The sequence below is a fragment of the Dreissena polymorpha genome, chromosome 7 (assembly GCF_020536995.1).
Source record: "Dreissena polymorpha isolate Duluth1 chromosome 7, UMN_Dpol_1.0, whole genome shotgun sequence".
Lineage (NCBI taxonomy): Eukaryota > Metazoa > Mollusca > Bivalvia > Myida > Dreissenidae > Dreissena > Dreissena polymorpha.
In genome coordinates, this window is record NC_068361.1 from 109,040,988 (window position 1) to 109,068,287 (window position 27,300).

Genomic DNA, 27,300 nt, shown 5'->3' on the forward strand with positions numbered 1-27,300 from the left:
GGTAACCTGTCTTCAGCATTCGCTAATTATATACGAATCATTAACAGGGTATAGCAAACAGACATGGAGACAGTAATCCTTATAACAAGTAATGACTACGCGTCACTTGATATAAAGCGGCACCTTGCGGGAAAGTTCATATCACTAACATCGATGATATCTTTATCGCCCTACTGCATTTGACGTGTTATGTTTGACTTTTTGAGTTACAATGCTATGAGGTTAAATTTTATTTACACTTAGATGTATCATGAATATTTCTGGGCCAAGTGTGAGGTTGAGCGCTCTAACACCGGTTTAAACCCCCAACGCTTTGCATTGACAATTCCAAGACGGTGACCCCAGCTTTATTCTTATATGTGTTTATGTTGTTTTGTATTGTGTTGTATTGTGCTGTTTTGTGCTGTTTTGTACTGTTTAGGCAATTGGTCACTTGCCTTAAATAAAGGACCAACTAATTGTATATAATACGAATTAAATACTGCTCCAGCAGCTGGAGTTTCACTTCTTTATATTTATAGCACCGTTCATAATTTTTAGCTGCACGTTTATATTTTGACTATAAAGTAAAATTTGAGATATGTACGCACAATTATTAAATGAGCACATGAATGATTTAAATATCGGATTGTTGCCACATGTTTAATTAAGTCACGTAAATATCGTATTGAGTTCACATTTGAATATTGTCATTTTGATCATTCTCATTGTAGGATAATAACCAGTGCATCGGATGAATACCAGTATCTGCAAATTTGACATAACCTTGAATATGATTTAACTAAGTGGTTATAATCCCGCACCGGGTCAATGCGTGCATGTGGTAATTTATCACGAATAGCAGCGGAGTGTACAGCAATTGTAATCCCATTTATAATCCGACAGTAATGATAATCTATCTGATCACATGGAAGAAGATTAAGGAAACGATTCTCAAAGTATTTTACAGAATCATACATATTAGTTATATATAAGCCGAAATATGATCTCAAATAGGAAGTAAGTTAAAGTTAATCTTTTGCTTGAAAAGTTAAATTTGAACAACTGATGTTGGTGTTAAATAATGATTAAAATGATTTTGATTATTTATGCTGAGTATAGAACTAGCTTTGAATTGCACACTGATCATTAAAAATAATATCCTTATAAATATCTATTGTATTTAATTTCATAATATCATTGTATTGCTTATCTTCATCATTCTTTTGCAAACTCGTGTTAAATTTTGTACACCCTAATGAACGCAACTTTTGCATTTAAATAGCAATGCGTGCTGTTTTGCTGTCCTCTTATCTGAAGGCATTGAAGTATTAAACATATATAACGTTCGACAATTAATTGTTTCTCTGTCGTCAACTGTTTACGTACAACGGCGGATTGAAAAAAGAGGCATGAACGGTAAACAAACGCTTAATCATAGCTTTTATTACAAGACTGAATCAGAAAGTCATATCTGATAAAGCAATTAAAATTCAGCTTAAATACTGCACTGACAATCTCGAACTTATGTTATATAAACATCCATAATAGCTCTTGCGTTCAGAATTTATTACTAATTTGCACGATGTCGTAACTTAAAACGTACTCGAGAAAGCTATATACGCAGGTTCCATATTGTGCATATTTAGAATGCACACCAACTTGCAGTTATAAAAGAATGTTTTCGACATAACAAAAGAACGTTCACACGTGCTATAAAGTATAGAATTTTTCATCAGAAAAGCAATTTAAAATAAAATATATATCTAGCAGAAAGAACGGTTTGCGGTTTAAATCATTCATGCCATACTGTAGTTATAGAAGCGGGCATGTGTTCTTTATTTGGTACATGTATTTGAAAGGTTATGTTTACATTCCCAAAATACTTCTCGTATTTCCACGACGGCTTCATTCTGTGACCACGTTTACTATCAGACTAGAACGCGGATCCAGTGTGCAGCGTATATAACCAAGGCATATGGAGAACTAAGCCATTGAAACGAAAGGGTGAATTACATCGCACTGTTAATTTTTAAATATGCAGTTTTGAAGTGTGCTGCTTTCCTTTAATTAGTGTATTTAATCACTAAACAAGTTCTTTGTCTTTACAAATCACAAGTTGTCTATCGGCATTTTAGAGTTGCATAACCGCTATTGGAAATGTAACCAATAACTATATTAACCATTATTGAACTGGAGATTCGAGTCAAGGAACAAAGAGTAGGTCCATTGGTCAACGCATATGCAAACACAATCTTCATGTATGTATTAACACATGTATATACATTCTATATATGTATGCATTTAGTGTATGTAATGGTTGACTTGCGAATTAGATATCAAAGTGTCGAAGGGTTACCTAAGACTCTGCTTACAGTTTGAAAGGAATTGTATTATACAATGTTGCTTGAATACATATGATAAATCGAATGTTATTTAATTAAAATGACATCGCTTTTCACAACTTTTTGTGATAAACCCATAATGAATATGATTTCGTATGTGACAGAGCAAAATTAAATACGCGTGTAGAACGAACAATGCACATTTACAGTAATAATAAGATAAACAAAGTAATAACTGTTATGTCGATACTATTTCATAGATGCTATTAATTTTATGACATGGCGACTACTGACAGGTAATCAACAATCAATTTAAAAGAGATGCATATACTAAATGCATACATTTCCCTTACGGATGATTTATCAACCTGAACCAAAACGACCTTAGATTACCTATATAGCCGGTACGCAGACGCTTTGTGTTCCATACCTATTACATGTGCAATCTTAATATTCTTTTCGTTTCTTAGTTAATTTCTGATGCTACTTTAATTTTAATTAACCAGTGCGTACAGTAGAAATTATATCAAAGTGTTTTGTAGAAGGTTGCGTGTATTTCTCAAATGGGGACGGAAACACAACTATAAAAAATGTTATTATTATGCCCCCCTTGGGAGAAGAGGGGTATATATTGTTTTGCACATGTCGGTCCGTCGGACCGTCGGTCCGTCCACCAGATTGTTTCCGGAAGATAACTCAAGAACGATTAGGCCTAGGATCATGAAACTACATAGGTACATTGATCATCACTAGCAGATGACCCCTATTGATTTTCAGGTCACTACGTCAAAGGTCGAGGTCACAGTAACTCGATATAGTAAAATGATTTCCGGATGATAACTCAAGAATGCTTAGGCCTAGGATCATGCAACTTCATAGGTACATTGATCATGACTGGCAGATGATCCATGTCGATTTTCAGGTCACTATAACAAAGGTCAAGGTCACAGTGACTCGAAATAGTAAAATGGTTTCCGGACGATAACTCAAGAATGCTTAGGCATATGATCATGAAACATCATAGGAACATTGACCATCACTGGCAGATGACCCCTATTGATTTTCAGGTCACTAGTTCCAGGTCAAGGTCACAGTGACTCGAAATAGTAAAATGGTTTCCGGTTGATAACTCAAGAATGCTTACGCCTAGGATCATGAAACTTCATAGGTGCATTGATGATTGGCAGATGACCCCCATTTATTTTCAGGTCACTAGGTCAAAGGTCAAGGTCACAGTGACAAAAAAAAACTATTCACACAATGGCTTCCACTACAACTGACAGCCCATATGGGGGGCATGCATGTTTTACAAACTGCCCCCTTGTTTACAAATGGACATTCATTATAATACTTCTCTACATACTATTTCATACCTGTTTAATGCGAGTCGAAGCAACATTGATTAAAGCTATATCGTTGCAGCGGGATAAATCTGCATTTGACGTGACACAAGATTTCCAGATTTCACTCGATAGTCGACGATGCAGAAAAATATTTTTTTATTCTAAACGAATACAACACCACACGTAACATTCGAAAAACAAGGATTGATATGCAATCTGTTAAACAATTAAGTGGCCGGATGTACAATCGCCATAATCCAATTCTTGATTGACAATATTCTTTATAGTTACTTCTGGTCCCATCTTATTATGTCATTAATTGTTAGACAAGCAGAGGTTATGGGACTGGACCAAATTGCTTTACTATCTTTTGTTCTTAAGGTTTTATTTCGTAAATCATATTATCAATTCGGTTTTGAATGCTTTGCTTTTTTGTGTAGACGTTTACAAACCTTTGTAGAAATATAAGTCCAATTACAACGACACAACTATTCAAAGTACGTTATTGATTGCTGTGCTGTGTACTCATCTTGTTGCTCAGTAAATGACTTCTATATTTCTATCCTATGTAATAACGTCTTAACCTGTGTGCCAAAGGTTATCAACTGAATGAGCAATACTGACCATCCCCTCACCAAATTCTCTTGCTTTCTGTTGTAATACAACTGACACGAGCAAACAATACAGAAACCTATATTTGCTTTAATGAGTTTGATACTACAAGTTTCGTATGTGCCTCTATCAAAATGCAGTACATACTGTTTTCGTTTTAACATAAACAAATTATAGACGCAGATGCATGTATAAAGTTAAGCATATGTATCGCTTGTTTTCAGATTGCACAAATTACACCAATGCCAAATAAAAAACCGTTACCAATATGTGTAAAAAAGGTACTACATAGGAACTACATTCAAAACCGGACCAAACGAAATAATGCGTTACATATGTGTAAAACAGGGTACATACTTATATCCTTGACAGTTCTTTTCCTGATAAAGTATTTTGTCAAATTTCTTTTAAATAGGGTAATTTAATTGACTTCATATTTGACATTGAACAAAAATTGCATATTTATTTTTTCAAATCTAGCAAACGTTTTGAAGGTAATTTGAAATCATGTATCATGTTACATATTTGTTAGGTCACATTTAGTATTTAAAATTCTCTTTTTGGTATTAAACGGTAAATTTCTCGTATTTATTTTACATCATATTAAATATGACCCACATGGTTAAATTGGAATTGAATATATTCCGAATTAGATTAATCTCCGTTTAAACGTTTTTAAATCACTGAAATAGCAAAGCTATGGCATATAAACGAATTTTGTCGTTGCGAGATTTTCTTGAATATGTCTGCATTAATTTAATTGGAACGTTTCTATGATAACAATTTCTCTTGTAAAAGAGTGATTAACACTATCCTGAATGGGGCTGATAATTTCACTACCGTCACATTAAATCTGATTTAAAGGCTTATCATTACACATTATTTGGAAACCAGACATCATGGCAGGTTTTCTTTTTTTGTCTTTGATTCACTCCTACTGAAATACGTATTCTTGGACCTACTACGAACGTCGGATTATAAAAAATATACCAAAACAATCCGATTGTTTGCAGAAATCTCATTTTCATCAAACAAAAGAGTTCCATTTGAGATCTACTATACCTCGTGTTATGTGCACAAGATCGGCATCATTGATTCGTTTTATTCGTTTTATTATAAACGAAAACACATGACATGGTTTTACAATTATCATTTGAAATGTAATCAACATTACGGAAACATAGTAACACATTATGTAAAGAAATTGTAAAACTCCGGGATGGTTGGCACAATATACAATCTGGATAATCAAGGGGATTAGTTCAGAAAACTTTTGAAAGCTTCGGACGAACCGAACGATAAACAAGAATGACTTCTATATAATCCCTCCCTAAACTACTTTCACCTTAAGTCGTCTTTTGAAACGGTCAGAAGCAATTACAAAATCAGTTGAAATATCATTAGTACAATTGTTTAAATAGTTTCATTATGATTTGGCAAAACATTTGTTTTTTTATTGAGACAGATTTTTTGTCATTTTGACGACAGACAATGAAGGAACGATGATTAATAATCGGCAAAATGTAATCACAAAAGCTCACTGTAAGCAAGTTTTTTTAATATATTTGATTCTTAATATTTAATCAACAAAACTTGTTTTATTAGTAGTACAATTTTGCAGTAGCCCCCCATTTATAGTTTTATTATTACTTTACAGTACTGCCCCTGGATTTTGTTCACGTCATTGTGTCTTCGCTTGTCAGTTACGTCATAACTCTTTCTCTGTTCCTGGGTACATGGATTTTTTGACGTCATACGATCAACATTCCGGTTGTAAGCTACAAGTATAGGTCATTGGGTTTATAACGTTCAATTTTATTTATATTTTCTCTCTGATAGGCGTTTCTTTTTTTATTTAATTATTATTAATTTAATTTTTAGCAGTCACATAAACAACCAAGCAATGTAATATGGAATTTTTACACCCATTATTGCTGCTTCTTCCTGTATTTGCGCGATGATTATCTGAAATATTAACTTAATGACGCTATATTCTTAAATCTTTTTCTATAAAGAAGGAATGTAGTTGACACTTGTTTGTAGTTTCATTTTATCGTTCGTCAAAAAGTTGTAACTCTGTTGCTCTGGTATCTTCAATATTATTGTAACTAAATTGTAATTAAATTGAATGCGTTTTAATTCCCTTTTATTATTGTTTGATTTGAGTTACAATGCTATGACGTTAAATTTTATTTACACTTAAATGTATTATGAATATTGCTGGGCCAAGTGTGAGGTTGAGCGCTCTATAACCGGTTTAAACCCCCAATGCTTTGCATTGACCGTTCCAAGGCGGTGACCCTAGCTTTATTCATATTTTGTGTTTATGTTGGTTTGTATTGTGCTGTATTGTGCTGTTTTGTACTGTTTGGGCAATCGGTCACTTGCCTCAAATAAAGGACCAACTAATTGTTTTTAATGAGAATTCAATACTGCTCCAGCAGCTGGAGTTTCACTTCTTTATATTGCTCATTTGATCTAATAAGGACTCTTTTTAGGTACATGTGTGTAAGCTATGACAGAGCACTGTGAACAGGGTTTTTATTCAATGATTTCGTTAATCGACTAGGGTCCTTTGCGTTCCAAGTCGTTTGATTAAAACTTTTAAAATGGAATTTATTTTTTTTGCTTGCATATACAATACAATTGACAAAGTATGTTTATCATAATAATACAATTATAAGTATACACAATGCATCATCTGACAATAAACTTGTTGAACAGACAGGGGTTATCATAGGAAAGAAGGAAAGTACTTATTTAAGTGCATTGTCTAAATGATGGTATTGTTCTTGTTTTCTATATGCTTCCGACATCACTTAGGTTTGATTGAACACTTCTCACTCTCAATAGACCAGCTGTCTACAAGAAGAACTCTATCAGCTCTCAAGCAGTGGTTGAAGTGTGAAATCATGACTTAGTATTAAAAACTTTCTTCTGCGGTATGTAGAGGCTGAATATTAAATTATTACAATTTAAATGTGACAAATGCAACTAAAAGTTGTTATGGACAGTGGTCTATGACTATTCTGAGTACAAGTCTGTTTGTGCAGACATTCTGATTTTGCGAATCGAATAAGTAAACGAAGGAATTTGTTATATAATTAAAGATGATATTGACGTCCGACGGACAACCTTGACCCCAAAACAAGGAGTCGGACTCGGTAGGCTCGGACTACCGGACTCCCATTGGTGTCGAACACTGAAAACTAGAGTAGTCTACACTATAATAAATATGTTTTATTTATATAAGATAACTGTCTATTTTAAAATATTGGAGGCCATATCGGCCATGGAATGAGTGCAAACTGCTTCTACACCTTAAAAATTTAAGATTCAATATATCAGACCGGCCTTCTCTTGCAAACCACAGTGTAGAAAATCGAATGACTAAAAGAATCTGATAACTGTCATAAACATGTCAAAGTACTCCGAGGAGATGCGTAGCCTAGAAAACATCTTTTGCTGGACATGATTTTATATGGTGTGATAAGCAAGCTTGAAAATACCGTGCCTTTCCTTCCAAAGTTTAGTTCGTGAGGCTGCTCAGCATATTTGTTATGAGGTGCTTACTCATATTCTCTATATGTTTGTTTACACATGTCCATCTATATCACAATCATATATTTTCTGACAAAGTTTAATTTAATATATATGCTTTTGCTAATTATCTGTGCAACAAGCAAACCATTTAAAACCAGAATTATTTAAGTCATTCAATTTTTTATATGTATGGCACGCCTGAACCACAAAAATGAGAAAAACTAAGTTTAAGTTACTTAAACTAGGTTTTTCTCTACTTAAATTCAATTTAAGTTACTTAATTCGAATTAACGCTGCTTAAAATGAATTTAAGTAGTTTTTGTGGTTCCCGCGGCGTTAACGCTAATTAAAACACCGAAAATGCATTAACGGTGCTTAATGGTAATTTTCTTACTTAAGTTGAATTAATTCAACTTAACAAGGATTTTCTCTATCAATTGTACTATTTTCAATTAAGTTGCGTTAAAATAGGTTTTTCTACTTAAAATATGTTTTTAGTTACACGAATTCAACTTTAGTAAGGAATTTTACTTAAGTTGTAAAGTCGAATTGTTTTGATTGGTCAGTTAATGATCCGGAAGACCTAAGCCAATCAGAAACGTCGTAACAAACGTAAACAGGAAAGGATATTCTTCTACCGCCATTTACAATTTTGCAATGGATCGGTTACAACGCACGCATTTACCTACAGCTGACAGTGTTCTTGAAAGAGTTTCAATAACACTCAGAGATGTACAGAGAGGCAAACAGAACGGCAACCTTGACGTTTCTGCAGCTCGCACCCAGATCGCCAGTCTTCTTACAAACTTGCAGAGACTTGAGAATGACTCGTATACAATATAAAGAAGTGAAACTCCAGCTGCTGGAGCAGTATTGAATTTTCATTAAAAACAATTAGTTGGTCCTTTATTTAAGGCAAGTGACCGACTGCCCAAACAGTACATAACAGCACAATACAGCACAACACAAACCAACATAAACACAAAATATGAATAAAGCTGGGGTCACCGCCTTGGAACGGTCAATGCAAAGCACTGGGGGTTTAAACCTGGTTATAGAGCGCTCAACCTCACACTTGGCCCAGCAATATTCATAATACATTTAAGTGTAAATAAAATTTAACGTCATAGCATTGTAACTCAAATTAAACAATAATAAAAGGGAATTAAAACGCATTCAATTTAATTACTATTTAATTACTCAATTGCATTGCAGATACAAGAGTAACAGAATTACAACTTTTTGACGAACGATCAAATAAAACTATTAACAATTGTCAACTACATTCCTTCTTTATAGAAAAGATTTGAGAATGTAGAATCATAGAGTTAATATCTCAGATAATCATCGCGCAAATACACGACAAGTTATTACTACAGGTAAATGCGATATGACCCGGAAATATATAGACGGGCGGATCGTTTTTGATGTTTATTGCATAGTTACTGACTGTCAGCAAAATTTGATGATGAAAGGGTGTTTTGAATGTTATTCCAGACTAAAACAAATTTTAGCTGACTTAAGATTCTAATCCAAATTTATAATATCTGTATTTTTTGCTCGTACCACATGGCAATCTTTTTCTTCCGACCTCGGGCCTGAATTTATTAACAAACCTGACAACCAATCAAAACGCTTGTTTCATATGCTTATTTTCGGACGCGAGTTTTGACTTAACGATAATTAATAATTCAACTTAAGTAAAAATTTTATTACTTAAGTATATGGCACGCCTGAACCACAAAAATGAGAAAAACTAAGTTTAAGTTACTTAAACTAGGTTTTTCTCTACTTAAATTCAATTTAAGTTACTTAATTCGAATTAACGCTGCTTAAAATGAATTTAAGTAGTTTTTGTGGTTCCCGCGGCGTTAACGCTAATTAAAACACCGAAAATGCATTAACGGTGCTTAATGGTAATTTTCTTACTTAAGTTGAATTAATTCAACTTAACAAGGATTTTCTCTATCAATTGTACTATTTTCAATTAAGTTGCGTTAAAATAGGTTTTTCTACTTAAAATATGTTTTTAGTTACACGAATTCAACTTTAGTAAGGAATTTTACTCAAGTTGTAAAGTCGAATTGTTTTGATTGGTCAGTTAATGATCCGGAAGACCTAAGCCAATCAGAAACGTCGTAACAAACGTAAACAGGAAAGGATATTCTTCTACCGCCATTTACAATTTTGCAATGGATCGGTTACAACGCACGCATTTACCTACAGCTGACAGTGTTCTTGAAAGAGTTTCAATAACACTCAGAGATGTACAGAGAGGCAAACAGAACGGCAACCTTGACGTTTCTGCAGCTCGCACCCAGATCGCCAGTCTTCTTACAAACTTGCAGAGACTTGAGAATGACCACACCGTCCCAGATGATTTACTGAAGAGCACCATCCAGTCAGTAGTGTTAGTCAGAGATAGTCTCCCTGATTTGACTCAACATGCTCAACACAGCAGTCATTCAGTTGATCGTTATGGTGAGTAGAATGCTAAATATAACAAACTTTTTGGCCTGTCATGCATAAAGGGGGTAAGGAGGGAGTCCCATCCCGAAATCCTGTACCTATTATTTTGCTCCTTTGAGTCCTTTCCCGATTTCCTGGATTAAATTAAATTCATTCCCAAATTCCAGATAAAGGTTTAAAAAAATGTTAGGCAAATTGTTTTAAATAGATCTAAACCGCAATGCATATCTTACAGTCCCAGCCAAACTCACAGGACCTCAGGACATGACTGGTAAAAAAATTGGAGGTCCAGTAAGGTGACCACACTTACAGGACCTCCTGACCAGTATAATATTTTCTGATGCAAAACATAAATAAAGGACCGTCCAGTACAATTTTTTAAGGTCCTGTAAAAGTTTTGATATTACAGGACCTCCTGTCCAGTAAAAATAAATTGAGTTTGGCTGGGACTGATCTTAAGTTTTTATTCACATCAAATTTTCTGTTTTTAAATTCTCACAAGAAACTTGTGTGTTTATTTTATAATTCTTATTGTCAAAAAAGACACATATATATGGCCAGTCTTAAAAATATCCTTGTTTGTCCTTCCCCTACTCACCAGGTTTTAGTTGAGTAGGTAGGTAGGTTTATTATTATATTTTTTTTAAAGTCTCAATTTTTAATTTTAATTTGAAAGAAAACTGTTTAAAACATGAAAAAAATCAAAGAAATAAAATTTGTATAAGAACTTTGCAATAAAATTTTATGAGTAGGGGGGCAATTTTGGTGGGTAGGTCGGAGGAGGGCAAACAAACTTAATTTTATTTTAGGCCTATACCAAAATTATTTTTCATGGAGGGGCAAATTCAAAGCAAAATGCATAAATCAACACAGGTATATTTTCTCTTGTATAAACTTAGTTGTTTTTGAAATAGGAATATTCACTGAAAACGTTGAGAGAATATGCAAGGCAGAAATTTTACATGAACATCTAACTATTCCCTCCCCCCCCCCTTCCCCAGTTTTTTCTTTAATAGATAAAAGTGCAAAGTAACATCCATACAGGTCAAGGAAGTACAAAAATACATACAGCTTGTACAGCATAAAAGACATATTTTACAATATTGTGATATTTGTAAAATTTTGGACTTGCATGGACCTATCACAGTTCCAACATAAATTGCTATAAAAATCAAATAAAAAATTGCTGTCAAAAGTTGAGATCCTGGAGATAAAATACATTTGAGTTGTAGAAACCTTTAAATTGACTCAAGTAAGGATGCAATATTGTCGTTTCCAAAAAATGATTTAGTCCTAAATTCAAGTTTTGTTTGCTATCAAGTATTAACTTGATTTTAACATCAATTTATCAAAATGTGCAAAATTTCCTGAATTGGTCCCCCCCCCTGGAATATTCTTATACCTTCCAATGTGTGATCATTTATATGAAATTAAGCTATTTCCCGGGTCTTAAACTTCTCAAAAATTTTCTCCTACCTTTACTCCTGACTTAAGTTTTATGGAACTATCATTGATCATGTTTATTCTTCACTAATTCATTTATAAATTGAGTCTGATACCATATGATGGTAGTCGAGGGTGTTAAAACACTGTCTTTGCATAAATGTTTTTATTTTTTTTAATACGAATATGAATTTTCTATTTAAATTTATTTTATTTCATTAAAGGGATTGTCAGAAACTTCAAAGTCATTAATATTTGAATAAGTTTCTTCAACATTGTTGGCAACTATTAAAGGTCATGAAACTCACTGTATAAAAGCAATTTTGATCAAGATTCTATTTTCATTCAAAGGATTCCTTTAGGATTCCATTACAAAAAAAAACAACAACATGTGACTATGATTATCAAAAGCTCTCATGCAGGAAAATTACAAGCAGTGTTAACCCATAACCATATTACAGCATCTTTTAGCTGTTTTTTTCACACAAGGACTTGTTGGATGACTTGTGGAGACCACTATTTTTTGAAATTCCCTGTTTTTCTCTTGGATGGAGTGTGGTCTCTATGTAACTGATCCCATATAATATCTTTCCACTTGCATACTAACATAATATATATCTGTTTAATCATTTTATCGAAGCGTTATGGCTTAAGTGATGTTATTGACTAAATTTTGACAAAACTAAAACACCCAAAAAATAAAATTGCTACTTACCAACTGACATCTTGAATTCAGGATAATTATGATCAAGCAATTGAGTGGTGGTTTATTTATAAGAAAAAGATGAAGCCATACTATGACTTAGCTTGTGGAATGTCATATGGCCTTCTTTTTAAGAAAACAACCCATGTGTAATCAAGGGGTACCCTTCAATTAACTAGACAATTACCAATACTGTTAAAACAACAACAAAATGTTGGTTGTTTTTAAAAAGGGAACTGAAATAACAAATACAGGATATGAAAGACAATTAACGAGCAATCACTGATCCTCATGACATTTTTAATACTGTATTATGGATTCGTTTGTTACCATTGCAATATTTACACACTCATAAAAAAATATAAATTGTTAACTGCTGCACTAAAACAACAATTAAATTCTTAATTAGGTTTATTTTGAATCTCATCAAACAATATGGGATAATATTTCGGAAGAACGAATGACATTTAACAAATGCATACATTAGTTCTTTTAATTAATATCTAAACTGGGAATATATACTGAATATATGTCTCTGTCTAAACTATTTATTTCTAAAGGGGAAAAATCAGAACACTTAAGTTAGATATGTTTCTAAATAATATGTTAACAGTACATTTTTTTCTTTTTTTACATTTAAAATTATTTTAAAAGACAATAGTGCACTCAGACTTAAAATATCACCTGGGTAATTTCTGATATGTGTACTTTTTGGGATTGTTTACTTATAAGTTCACTGCCAATACTGAGATACTGGAGACTGTTTTTTTTCCATTTAAATACTAAAATCAAAGCCAAAATTTACATGTATAGAATATAATTAAGTTGGATTCGGTGACACGATATAATCTTTAATTTCTACCTGGGACATATAATATAGTCCCAGTTTCTACATACAAGCTGGTATGACTACTCGTATACAAGACAAGTTATTACTACAGGTAAATGCGATATGACCCGGAAATATATAGACGGGCGGATCGTTTTTGATGTTTATTGCATAGTTACTGACTGTCAGCAAAATTTGATGATGAAAGGGTGTTTTGAATGTTATTCCAGACTAAAACAAATTTTAGCTGACTTAAGATTCTAATCCAAATTTATAATATCTGTATTTTTTGCTCGTACCACATGGCAATCTTTTTCTTCCGACCTCGGGCCTGAATTTATTAACAAACCTGACAACCAATCAAAACGCTTGTTTCATATGCTTATTTTCGGACGCGAGTTTTGACTTAACGATAATTAATAATTCAACTTAAGTAAAAATTTTATTACTTAAGTAATAATTAAATACAATTAACGATGCGAAAGAACTTAAATTAATTTTAAGCAGCGTTAAATGCAATTTAAGTAACTTAACGGTAATTAAAATCAATTTTTGTTGTTCGGGCGCACTTAACGAGTTAAACTAAGTTTTTCTCTGCTTAATTCATTTTTCTCACATAAATAGAAAATAACTCTTCTTAACTACTTAATGCATTTAGTAGCGTTAATTCGAATTAAGTTACTTAAATTGAGTTTAAGTAGTGAAAAACTAAGTTTAAGTTACTTAAACTTAGTTTTTCTCTTTTTTGTGGTTCAGGCGTGCCATATAAGTAATAATTAAATACAATTAACGATGCGAAAGCACTTAAATTAATTTTAAGCAGCGTTAAATGCAATTTAAGTAACTTAACGGTAATTAAAATCAATTTTTGTTGTTCGGGCGCACTTAACGAGTTAAACTAAGTTTTTCTCTGCTTAATTCATTTTTCTCACATAAATAGAAAATAACTCTTCTTAACTACTTAATGCATTTAGTAGCGTTAATTCGAATTAAGTTACTTAAATTGAGTTTAAGTAGTGAAAAACTAAGTTTAAGTTACTTAAACTTAGTTTTTCTCTTTTTTGTGGTTCAGGCGTGCCATAGCAAGATGTAAAGATACGCGCTGACCAATCTAGACGTGTTTACATGCTCACAGTGGAAATAGGAAGTTCGTTGAAGTTACTGTTGGAAATTCGTATACTTTAGCAGTTTTCAGCGTTGTTTATGCGATTTAAAAATACAATAAATGTAGATTTTAAATTTTAACAATAATTTTTTTATTCATGGAGCAGTTTTAATTGGACAATGTACAAGATACACATTTGAGATGTTTTCACCTTAAAAATTAACATTGTTGAAATTTAAAGCATGAAATATCAAACCTTGTTTATTTGAACGGAATTATTCGGAATGCATGTATAATCTATAATTGCAACATGGAATTTATCAGCTGAATACTCAACACGTGCAACATTTCTGGTGATAAATAATATTGGCGGTCTTTTCCTTCCATACCATATGTGTTGAAGTGCCGAATTAACACGTCTACTTGCAGTCACAATCGGTGTCGACCGTCGCCTTTTGCTAAACATCACCACACTCAAACTGTCGTCTTACAGATATAGAAACCTTAAAATCTGGGTTATTCTCCAGCAGCAATCCAAATATATTTTGATTTGTTTTGACTAGACTAAGGTGTAATGACATCTTACTTTAAAAGTATTATGAAATAGAAATCAGTGATCGAAATCTCGTCGGTCGTGTATAAACCTAATTAGCAGCACGTTAGTCATATACTAATGTAATCCTAATGCCTATAAGTATAATTCATTTCACATAATCACTTGACCTATTATCTGGTCCATAAAAGCTGTCGTCTTGTAACTATCACACCACAAGTGTATCTGTACTTGACAGAAATGTTCCGAATGCGCATAATAGGATATTAAGATCCAACTCATTTAATCTAAATAATGTGCACGCATGAGTACATTGCTAGGGTATACTTAATATGAGTGCTTTTGTCAATTACCATATTTGGTGATATAAACCCCCAAAAGTTTACACACAAACATGTATTATTGTCTGGAATACGTTAATTGTATTGTAAAATGTGGATGAAGCGTGGTGTAAGTTAAAACTGTGACAGTAGACAACATTTTATTTGAAACGTAACATCATATGGAAAAGTAATACAAATGATTTCAAAGAACCGTTCATGTACTAAAATATGAATACTTCTTGTCAGGAATATCGATGCTATTTATTTTGATATTTTTTACGACACGGTTGATAAATGTTTAAAGCGGGTATATACGATTTTTTATATGTGTTTAATTGTAATATATTGGTAAAATTTGTTACAATTACACAAATAGACAAGAAAAAGTATACATTAAAGCCGAATTTCATAAAATGCAGCAAAGACAAATTAGCGGCCCGAGCCGATTGTGACTAACATATTTTCCTACAATAACCGAAGCATTCGTCTTTGTATTAGGATTGGAGTTAAGTGTTCGTGTGTCGTATGAATAGAATTCGTTGCAGAAATTCAAATAAACCGTTAAACTAAGTTTAGATTCACATTGTACATGTATGATATACATGCTGGCGAATTCGGCTGTACAGCCGTTTTCAATTTGAGAATTAAATATCTGGCTTATTTCGCATTTTTCGACATATGTTCTTCTTAACTTTTATTTTAATTTATATTGAAATATATATATAATTAGTTTTTTACACATTTTATATAAATTCATAAATATTTGACAAAATCGTATATACCCGCTTTAAACCAAATCTGTCAGCATGTTTACATGTTGAAATATGGACAATTCGATTATTGATCATATGTGCGATGACAAGTGGTTGAATTTATTTCATTAAAAAAATGGTAAATAATTCTTGAGACTGTTTGTTGATTCTTAAACCACAATGGATCATCCACTACGTTTCTATTACCGCTCATATTGTGCCTATGTTTTTTAAATTAAAATAACGCGGTAGATAATGAACGATGTATATTGCTGTCGCAGCTGAAAGTTCTTCTTTGTTTCTTTTCATAATTATATAATAGTGAAAAACACATTTGGAACAGCAAGTGTATAACTCTATAATAAACATGTTAAAACATATCGTATGCAATTAATGGGTAGATAAGGTGGCAATATCGTGCATTTGAGAGGCACCAGTGAGTCTTGTGAAATTGATAATCATGTATCAAATTTAGAAGCCAAAAATGATCGACACCGCCAACCGAGATAATTTCCTCAAACACGTTAAAAAGACAGGCTGAACATTAAGAAATACTATTTTCATAATTAAATACACGATACGATTTGGATATGTATTGACACTCTTATTTTTTACAGCTTGATAATCAAAGCATTTTTGTAAAAATTTCAAGAGCGAATATTATTTTATTAATTTGAAGACTTTTTTGTAGAAATGTCAAAGAAATGCATAAAGCACAACGTTACATAAAAACCCTATGTAAGGATCAAAATTGAACATTTTCAAAACGGATATCAAACGTTATGGACCCTAGTTATATTAACAATACCTTTTAAGCGATAATAATTATTTATTCAATTTGAAAATGCAACAATAATTGCATGATAAAAGAATGGAGATAGGAATATCCAGGATACACCAAAGGGAAATAACAGTTTTAATGGATTTGTTGTATATGTCTGTTGATATTCAAACATTATATAATTCGAATCAGACAAATGGAAGTAACTGGTGTTTAAAATATGACAAATGCAATACGCCAGTAACCAGAAATGTCTGTATTTTGAGTCAGATGCTATTCCTTATTAGTAATATTAAGAAACTTAGTGGTACATTTGAACCTTGCAACTGTATTCAAATTAGTTTGGAGTGTGTTGTTGATTTTAACAAAAGTAAGGATGTGTGTTTAATACAGTAGCAGGGACGAGATCCAAACACAAATAACTGGTATATATGTAAGAGTTATAATCATTACAGTTGTGTTAAACCATTCCATTTGTAAATAAAGATGACAAACAGTTGTAACAAACACATATGAACACACAGTTTTTCGTTTTACCCTAAAATAAACATCATAGTGATTAATTAATTATGCCTTTGAGAATAGACATATATTTTTACAAGATGCGCGAAACCTCTCTACAAATATAGCATACACAAATGGATTTATTATATGGTTAATAAAATATACTCTGTAGAAAAATGAAAATGACACAAAAGCACCTGGCGTCATTGTTACAATTTTGGACACACCAAATGATAGAATAATATGCGTTAAGTACGTGCCTATAAATACAATCGTTAATATAAACCATAGTAATGTCTTTGTTGGAAAACCGTGTCTCTGCAACATAGGCGTAGTGCTTTTGATACTATGAACTTTTAACTGATGAACACAATTATTGTCAAGTAATTCTCGAATGTGGTCCCCATTTTGAAAACCCCGTTTACCCGAATGTTCTTTTCGATTAATTTCACTTGCACACGGTTTATTTTCAATAGTGTTCGTATCGTACGCCACAGAGCACGGTGAAATATTCCATGTGGAATTATTGCGTTGCAACGATGTGGCTTTAGTATGTTTGGCAGCAGCGCGCATAACGAATGCGTATAATATTAAATAAGACAATGATATGCCTCCAAGCATTATTAATAAAATCGATTTGTAAATATTTCGCCATACTGATGTTTCAAATAGTTCTTCCGTTTGACATATATTGATTGTGGTGTTAGTTCCGTACGTATTCACCATCGTCGTGGTGTTAATTCCGCACATTACTGCACTGGGAATGGCCAGAAACAAGGGGAATACTATTGCAACTCCAATTAGAAGTTTCACAGCTAATTTAGGCGTAAGTTGTTTCTTGAATGGCTGAACCACCTTTCTGTAACGATCCACTGAAATCACGAGCAATGCATTACATGAAGACGAGGCTCCAAACACATTGAAGAAGCACTTTAGTTTGCATGGAACCACGTGTTCGAATGCAAAGTAGTTTCTTTGTTTAACCATCTCCGCCGGTATAAGAGTCACACACGTAATTAGATCTATAACAGCCAACGTCAAAACAAACGCTTTGAAATTGTTTCCTCTGTACTCCCGACTTAATGAGAAAACAACTAATATCAGCAGGTTTCCAAAGAAACCAGTAAACGTAAATACTCCAAATGTTATAGTCAACGGAAGCAAGGCATCTGCGTATCGACTATTTAGATCGTCAAGTGACTCCACAAAAACTGACGAGTTAAAGTTGGCTTCGACGGACGAACGACTGTTAAGAGATGAAAGCTTGTTATCCACTATTGTCGTCATCCTGAATTGTATAAAACAGTTTATGTTTTGATTGTATACATAGACAAGATAGAAGATTTTATTAAGTTAAATAGGTATTTCAATTTTATACAATAATAGCCAATAAAAACCGTAGAACTCTTAAACATGCAAGAACACACAGTGTTTGATATGTCGTAGCCGAGCTAATTAAATCAGACAGCATGATGACTGGTGACACCATTATGCTAATATTATTTAAGGATAGCATTTTAAGTACAATTTTATAATGATATACAAAAGACAGCTTAGCGCAAGACTATTCTATTGCCTAAACTGCGCGTATGTAATGCACACATAATATAGTTTACCAAATAGTGCATCACACCAAACCACTGTCGGATCCTTTAAACATATTAAATTCGTATTATCCCACCACCATATAAATACAATTACAACAAAAACCTCATAATACAAATATCTCTCACTTGCAAATATGATTAAATTGCTCTACATGTAGTTTTCTATATAACTTGGTGGAATTGAGATTAAACATTAATGCACTATTTAAGACTGAACTAAACAGTCCTATATCCACCTGTGTTGTACCGGGTCGATTTCGATGTTAAGAATAAGTATCAAATAAGTAAGACAATATCGAAATACGAAAGTAAACATATGCTTAAGTAAACAGAACACTATCAAGATCGCTATCTATGAAAAATGTAACAGTATCAGATTTAACAGAACACACCGTCAAGGTTGCATGAATAAGCCTTTATGGTAGATATAATATCGGTAGGCCATGATAGAAAGTCAAGATTGTTTGCGTTTTGACTTGGATTAATTAAAAGTATTGATATAATGTTACAACCACCTGTCAAAGCCAACAAAACATTGTAATTCGTTCATAAAATCATAAAATTGATCCAGATGACGACATTTTTCATGTAATACTATATATATTTATTCTTTTAAATTGTGAATCGCAAGGCAGGCCCGTAAGGGTCTGGTCGTCGCTGTATTCTTCATTATTGGACTTTAATATTTACGATCTCGAATGTTACTAAATTCATCTTATTAAAGCCACAATACGTATGTTGCATAATTAATTTAAGTATAAATAACACACAATATTTTATATATGCCAATTAAAACATATCTGCTTGTTACAAGGTAAAAATCCGTCTTTTTGTGCTTTAAAACTTAAAAATAATCGAGTTTGTCGAAATGGACGTATACGTATAGAAAACTTACTTTCAGTTTTAAAAGCGAAACCGTTTGAAAAATAATAAATTACTTGCTAACTAGGCTATAGATTTAATTTTATCTATGCCAATTAGAATATATCTGGTGGTTACAAGGTATAAATCCATCTTTCTGAGCTTTAAAACTTACAAATAATCGCGTTGTCGAAATGGACGTATACGTAAAGAAATTCTACTTTTGGTTTTAAAATTAAAAAAAATAATAAATTGCTTGCTTACTAGGCTATAGATTTAAAAAAAAAATTGCAAACTTTTAACATTGCATCTATATATACTGATTAGCATGTATTGCATATCAAAATGTGTGGCTTTAATTATAATATTGTATGGACTTATTTGATAGTAGAATACAATTTTAAGAAAGACTTCATCGGAGTTGTCAATTCATCGACTATTGTACAAACAATGTAAAGCGTGTCCCTGTTAAATCTTATTAATTTTTTTTAATCATTGCTTAGTATTATTGATATACTGGTTGTGAATGTTAAATACTAATTAAAACTTATATGAATTGTTATCGTCGTATTCAAAAACACTAACACAATGCTCTTTTGCAAAAGCCTCTTTATGGTATAAAACATTAGAAGATTAGAATAGTTAAACCTTATATTGTCATTTTAAACGCACGCCTATTATAAATTACTTTACTGATATCTATAACAATGGTCTCTTGCATTGAGATAAAAAAAACTGCAAATAATAATATATTGCATTTGCATGATACGTGAACATTTTTGTAAATGCTTTTGCCTATAAACTGCTTATTTGTCACGTAATTCACATAAAAAATAAACACTTAAAGTAATAATTCACACTTGACAGTATTCATTTTCAATATATTACTATCTGTTACCGCATGATAATGTGTGTAGTAGTTGTTTTCGTAGTTTCGTCTTGTATTTAAGTGAGACATAGAACAAACCTATATATAATCTACTTTTATCCGTTACAATTACTTATCAGACGTGATTACTAGTAGCAGTCTTTTATAATTCCGAACAAGGTTAAGAAATACCTTATCAACACTACCGATTTTTGTGATGTGACCCCCATGTATAAATACGAAATAAGTCTGACAAAGATGACAGATCTGTAATAATTGTATTTTGACAATATAAAAAAGTATCCGCATGTAACCTGATTTCGTGTTAGAAATAGCAAAAAGAAACTTTAAGTGGAGTTTCCAATAAATCAGTTTAGTTAAAAACGATTATAATTTTAATGTTTAATATGTAAATGTTTTATATAATTAATGAGCTCTATGTCGCAAAAAGGGCTCTGTAACATGGGTGAACAAATACAAATTTAAGTCGTCAGCTATGAAATAATTACGTTGTGATAAAAATATGTATAGCTCGAAAAATCAAACCATTTCTACCAAACGTTTAATAGTTAAAAAAACATACAAGAGTCGCACAAACAATTTCAACATTTTGCCATGTAATACGTGTTTAATTGACGTACAACACATACGACTAGACGGGACTACACACTTGTCGCTGTGTTATATGTACATTAATGTTGATATTTTATAGCCGTACCTCAAATTTACCACAGAAACTATAAATACTTATTAACAATAAGATTGCCGATATTAACTGATCAAGGCATGATTACAATAATAATTTACTTAAGATGGATCAACACCTTTTGGTCATGTTAGACTATTTGTTAACTTGGCGCCGCCTCTTTGTATCCAAAAGAATTAAGTCTGTTGCCTTATCATGACTCTAATTTCTAATAGGCATGTGTTCGTTGTCATCTCAAACAAAATGTAAAGTACACGTGGTTAATAAAGATACACATTTACCACCGACGTGTGAAAAGATGTGGTTTATTTCAAATGTGTGTAAAGATTAGACACATTCGCGATTGATTGACATTATGTGTTATAAGATTTGTTTTTATAATTTTGAGTCCTTGCGAAATATTTCGTAAATAATAATAAAAACAAAGACCTTAATACTGGTGTATAAACACGTATTATTTGTTAACAATCACGTGCACACCCTGTAACAGATACTTCAGGTACACCGGTATTAGCTCTTAAAGTTTGATTACACTGTTCCTCCGCGAATGCTTTGTTTGATAATTGATTACGACAGTTTGTAATGGATCTCTTTGTGGAAGTAATTGAAGGGACAGTGCGTTTAAAAAATGTTGAAAAATAATGTTTTCATATAACAATGCATTTGATAATCATGTCAGCTTTGAGACGTCGTGAAAAAATTCAGAGTAAATTTTTTTCCTAAATGTTTTCATGCACTATCATGCTTATATAAAATGTGTCTATAACGTTTATGCGATATGATAACGTGTAAAATAACGTTTCGTTTTATGTAATAATACACTTCTTAACAACATAGCGATGACATTTCACATGAAGTGACATGAAATTGAATACAATCATATCCTCTTATAAACGTTAACATAGTATAATTATTTTATTTAATGCCTGTGTTAGAAAAACAATATTCATAGTGTATGTGTAACGGATTTATAGGAAATATTTTCTCTTGCTGTGACTTATTTTTTCACCTCGATTGTGAAGAACAGTCATTAATTGATTTATTGAACGAAATTTAACTCCCTGTTGTTGATTATATACGTGATGAAGAGAATTTGACTTACGTAATGAACAGCAAGATCTTGGAAATAAATATTTCAATGATTTGTTCAATTATCAAAATAAGAATTGATGGAAAAGATTTTCCAACGAAGTGAATTTTAATGGCACTCTAATGGAAGTGGTCTAGCTGGTGAGGCCGTATATTAGAAAGAAGTGTTTTGTCACTTTTCATATCTCCACTAGCTGTAGTAACGTCGGATTTGCTTTCGGCGACGGACATACATTTAACAGGTCCGTGTTTGTTTTCATTTTCCGACTGTCCTTGTTTGCGCGTGTAATGGTCTTTACCTGAAGTCGACCTCAAAACCGAACAAGTGCCTGCAGCTTGCGAAAAACTATCAATGAGTATAATTCTGACGTCATTATATTTACTGCTAATTGACTATAGGCGATGATGTAAACATATTTAACATACAATTAGACTTTAATTGTTTGGACACTTATTTTAGCGTGTGCACATTTGAATGATTTATTGCTGGACAGAACAGAACAGAACTTATCTTTATTTGGTTTACAGGTCACAAAATACATGATACATATACTGCAACTACAATGTTAGCGTATTCTTCACAGTAAACAATTCACAAATCAAGGGTTCGAAAAAAAAACACAACGCAATTTGGTGAAGGTGATCAGGAGATGTACGTATTGATTTCTTTAACAGTATCAATAAGTATCGAATGTTTTAAATGTGAAATATGTATATAAAAAAGGAGACATCAGATAGGCGTTACAACAATTTAGTCGATGATTAGTAATTACGGAATCCAATATTTATTAAAGCAACTTATTAAAGGTTACACGATAAACATTATTTTATCAAAGATATCGCGAATTCACAAAAAAGTCAAACACAAAACCGTCGATCAATAAAATACTATTTTATGAAGATAAAAATCGTCAAAAAGGTACCTCTATTTGAGGTTGTATTTGATATATGCCTCTATTTGAGCTTTAATAGGATTCAACTGACGAAAAGCAAAATTTTTCGTTAAAGAAACACTTACCTCGACAACTTATATCCGATGTTTATAATAATAAGATAACAGCGTTGTGCTATTCCGTCCTTTTTTATTATTCCATCCGTTATTTAATATTGATATAAAGCACACTTTTATAAACGATTGTATCCAATGCTAACCATTTTCACCAAAAACACGATTTACGAAATCGAATGACTTGTCGCAGCGATTAAACAGAATTGATTCCTAATAATGCATGACAAACACACAATCCGAAATAAGTTTTGGATTCGTTCGATGCTTAAACATATATAAAACTGTAAAATGAAATCCTCCACGGCGGAATTGTTGTCCCTAAAATCAAGAGAGTCCTTCTAATACTGTGTTTCGTCACAGAAATTACGTCACATTAGACACGTCATAAAATGCGTGATCAATTGAATGAAAATTACGGAAAGTAAGTACGGAAAGCTATAGTTAACGGGGATAAAGTATTAAAGACGTTAATACCATCGTTTCTTGAGGGCCAGAAGTGATAATCGGCCCTGGAGTGAATAATCGCCCTCAAGCAACGAGGTATTAACCTCTAAATAAGCAAACGGACCTTTTTTCACCTTAACTCTATCGTTAGGCAAATTTCTCAAATCATCTGTATTTTTTCAGGGAACAATTATTTATTATCTATTTGGAATTGTTAAAACCCTTGATTAAATAATTTCAAGACCTTATCTAAATATAATACATGAATAAAAGCATTTAAATTGTTACCTATAATCTGAAATAGATATTCTGAAAGTCAGCATCATGACATTACTTGAACATTACTAAAAACGTGTCACAAACAAACACCGTTTGAACACACTAAAATAAGCTAAAACAGACGATTGACAAAAATAAAACGAAACAGTTTCATAATCGAAAAGCTTTAAGCTCTCTAATGATCATAGCACGTACCAGAACAATGCTTATCTTTACCATTTAATCAACTAATGATACTAATTTCAAGTTCACGATTTATAACTGCATATCTTGAATAATTGCATACCTGAACCATTTTAATTGACATGTACCAATTAATGTTCTTCACAACAAAATGGAACATTAATAAAATAATTGATATATTCTTTATTGTTTTACCAGAGTATTGTCCAAAATTGCTGCAAATTAATATAACTTACTTCAAAGGTCCATTTGGTTCATGCAAAACTGTTCACTACTCCTCATTGATCCCTGGTTCAAAGCTTGTACAGATGCTCCTCGAAATATAATGATACGAATAACAAACATAAAACGTATCGGGATATCAAACTCTCGTCTTTGTTGTGCGGGATGAGCGCTGACTCAATATATTGTACGCAATGCCACGCGCAGCAATATTCTCTGTTATGAGAAACAGCCAATCCCGCACAAAAGAGCGAGAACGTAACTGGTTTAAAGTGAATTGCTTAATAGAATGTGATACTGTAATTATTTTGTTTTCTTTTCTATCTCCGTATAGAAGTTAACTCATATTTTAAAAAGACGAATGATCTTCAGACTTATCGTCATAAACGTCAGAGTTACAACGTTACGTCAAAATAAGTTTCATATCGAATGACGTTAATGTTTGTGTTTTCATCGAATACACACGTAAACTACTGTTCTTTATGTTTAAAAGATATTTAGAAAAAATATAACTTTGAATTATTCTTGAAACAAAATCTTGTCTATGTTTTCAGAATACAACCTCTTAAGTTCGTGTTACTTAATTACATTTAGAGTCATAGTTGAGAAAATGGGGTTGTCACTTGAACCGAGTTACATGACTGAAGTGTTTTTATGTGAATGTAAATACAGTTTAAGTTTAAGTTACCGATGAAGACCGTATACATATATGTAATGCCATCTTCACATCGGCAACGACAGCGGCGTTAAACTTTAAGTATATTTCTGATTTATGCTGATCGTGATTTGGACATTTTCGCGCACGCGAATTTTATTATTATCTATTTTAGAATAATGTATTAGATTGCATTTCAATACAAAATATTGTTTCCAAAAAAACATAAAAATACTTGTAGTAGACCATATTGGTCGTTTTGAATTTATTTACAACCATGAATTTCATGGGAATTCTAAGTGCTCTTTTTAAACATAATTATTAATCTATGTGCCTTTAAATAGTGTATTTGTTAATACTATACACCGATGCTATGTATATTGAGCCAAAGCTGTTCAGAATAAAAAATTCGTTTCGTTTATTCTTATATTCAGACAGTTTAAACACATGAACTAATTAAGACTTAAGTATTAACTTATAGTCTAAATAGTTGAAGACGTGTGAATGAATGTTTATAATATGTGGTAAATATGCTGCCAAATCTTTGGAAAAAAACAACAACAATAAGATAAATAAAAAATACGGGCTCACATATTGGATTGCTTAGCCTCGAATGTTAATTTGTCTTTATTCGTCGCTATATAAATAAGTTCGAAAGAATTATGTTCATTTAATAAAGAAAGAAAGTACACGTAAATAAAGAACTTGATTATCATATTTGCAAGGTATGTTAGTAATAAATATTACGGTAGAAACAATTGGCCTTCGTTTGATCATAAAGATAGTACGTTCTCCTTTATAAGCCATAAACAACATATACACTAAAATTGTACTTAGATCTTTTTAATCGTTTTATTTACGCCCCAATCTTAATCTATAAATGGTGACTTCGTATCTGTAATGAATATTTATCATTACGGTGGCAAATATAGTATCTTTGTTGCCCTCGACGAGGCGATCTAGATTAAAGACTGATCTCAGAAAATTGTACATACTTTCCAAATTCTTTGATTTTGAGTGTGTATGGACTTTAAGAAACACAATTTTATAAGCGAATACACTCAGTACATTTCCATATAAACATAGTACATAGTTTCAAAATTAATAATATGTCAAGGAAATGATATAAGAATTTGGTTGACGTATGGTTTTATGATTTTGAAAAGAATGAAGTTGTTTCTCTGTTGTTGTTTTTTTAAATAAATATTTGTTAACTTATGTAGAATGTTCAAAACATATTCGACTTGAGTGTATTGTTACTTTAAAGGAATTAAAATGGATATCTAATCAATTATAAAAGAAACTGAGAAATAAACGTTTAAAAGCTCATTCACACTCAAAATCAACGAATATTTCGTACTATATTTCGAAAAATAATGTTAACGCATAATGTTAACACATAAACAATCAATGTTCATTATAGCATTAGCCAAACGTTCAACGAAAGATGTGGTCAGGTAACATTGATTTAACACGATACAAATTGTTTTCTTTTGTGTGGGACAATATATATTCATTACATGTTAATGTACCGAGTTTGTGTTCGGGTCTCGTGTGAAAATATACAGTTGCAGAAATATTGTTTTAAAAAGTATTTTATTTATTCCGTATTTTTGAAATGCTAGTGTTTATCATCAATACAACAACAAAAAAAATCAATTTCCTCGTGTCAATTTTACATTGCTTTCATCGCAAATTATTCCTTGGTAAACGATATTCGTCTGAAACAAATCAGTACATTTTACTAATTGGCACTTCAAAAAAAAGATACCAGGAAAACGGCTTTGTTGTTTTCATTATGTAAAGTATTCTCACAGCGTTATTATCTGTAAGGCGGAATCTAAGTGCAATACCGATAGCTCGTGATCCAATTACGACATATATGATTGATCTATTTGTTTATTATGAGTTTTATATTTGTTTGTTATGTTAGGGACTGTCATTTGCAGGATTCATACAATTTACACAATTGCGATATAGTTTTAACAGACGCTGCTTTCTTGATTTCTTCTTTTTAATCGACAAAAGAACTAATCCGCTTTGATTTTTGTAATGCATACGTGTTATATAACTTCCATACATATACCAGGACC

At 32.1% G+C, this 27,300-nt stretch overlaps 1 protein-coding gene across 1 annotated transcript; it reads right to left on the reverse strand.

Annotated features, from left to right (window-relative positions):
* Positions 1 to 17,313: 17,313 nt before the first annotated feature.
* On the reverse strand, positions 17,314 to 19,116 carry LOC127840022 (neuropeptide FF receptor 2-like). The gene is made up of 3 exons (XM_052368410.1): positions 19,018 to 19,116; positions 17,632 to 18,572; positions 17,314 to 17,318 (listed from the first exon to the last, which is right to left on the reverse strand). The coding sequence occupies exons 1-3, from the start codon at positions 19,083 to 19,085 to the stop codon at positions 17,314 to 17,316; spliced, it is 1,014 nt and encodes a 337-aa protein (XP_052224370.1). The 5' UTR covers positions 19,086 to 19,116.
* Positions 19,117 to 27,300: the final 8,184 nt, after the last annotated feature.

What these genes read in the sequence shown, in the direction of transcription:
- LOC127840022 (XM_052368410.1), bottom strand. Translation starts at nt 19,085, where the DNA reads ATGTTTAATCTCAATTCCACCAAGTTATATAGAAAACTACATGTAGAG. An exon ending in CAATTTAATCATATTTGCAA is followed by an intron (nt 18,573 to 19,017) that starts GTGAGAGATATT and finishes TATACAATTCAG; the next exon opens with GATGACGACAATAGTGGATA.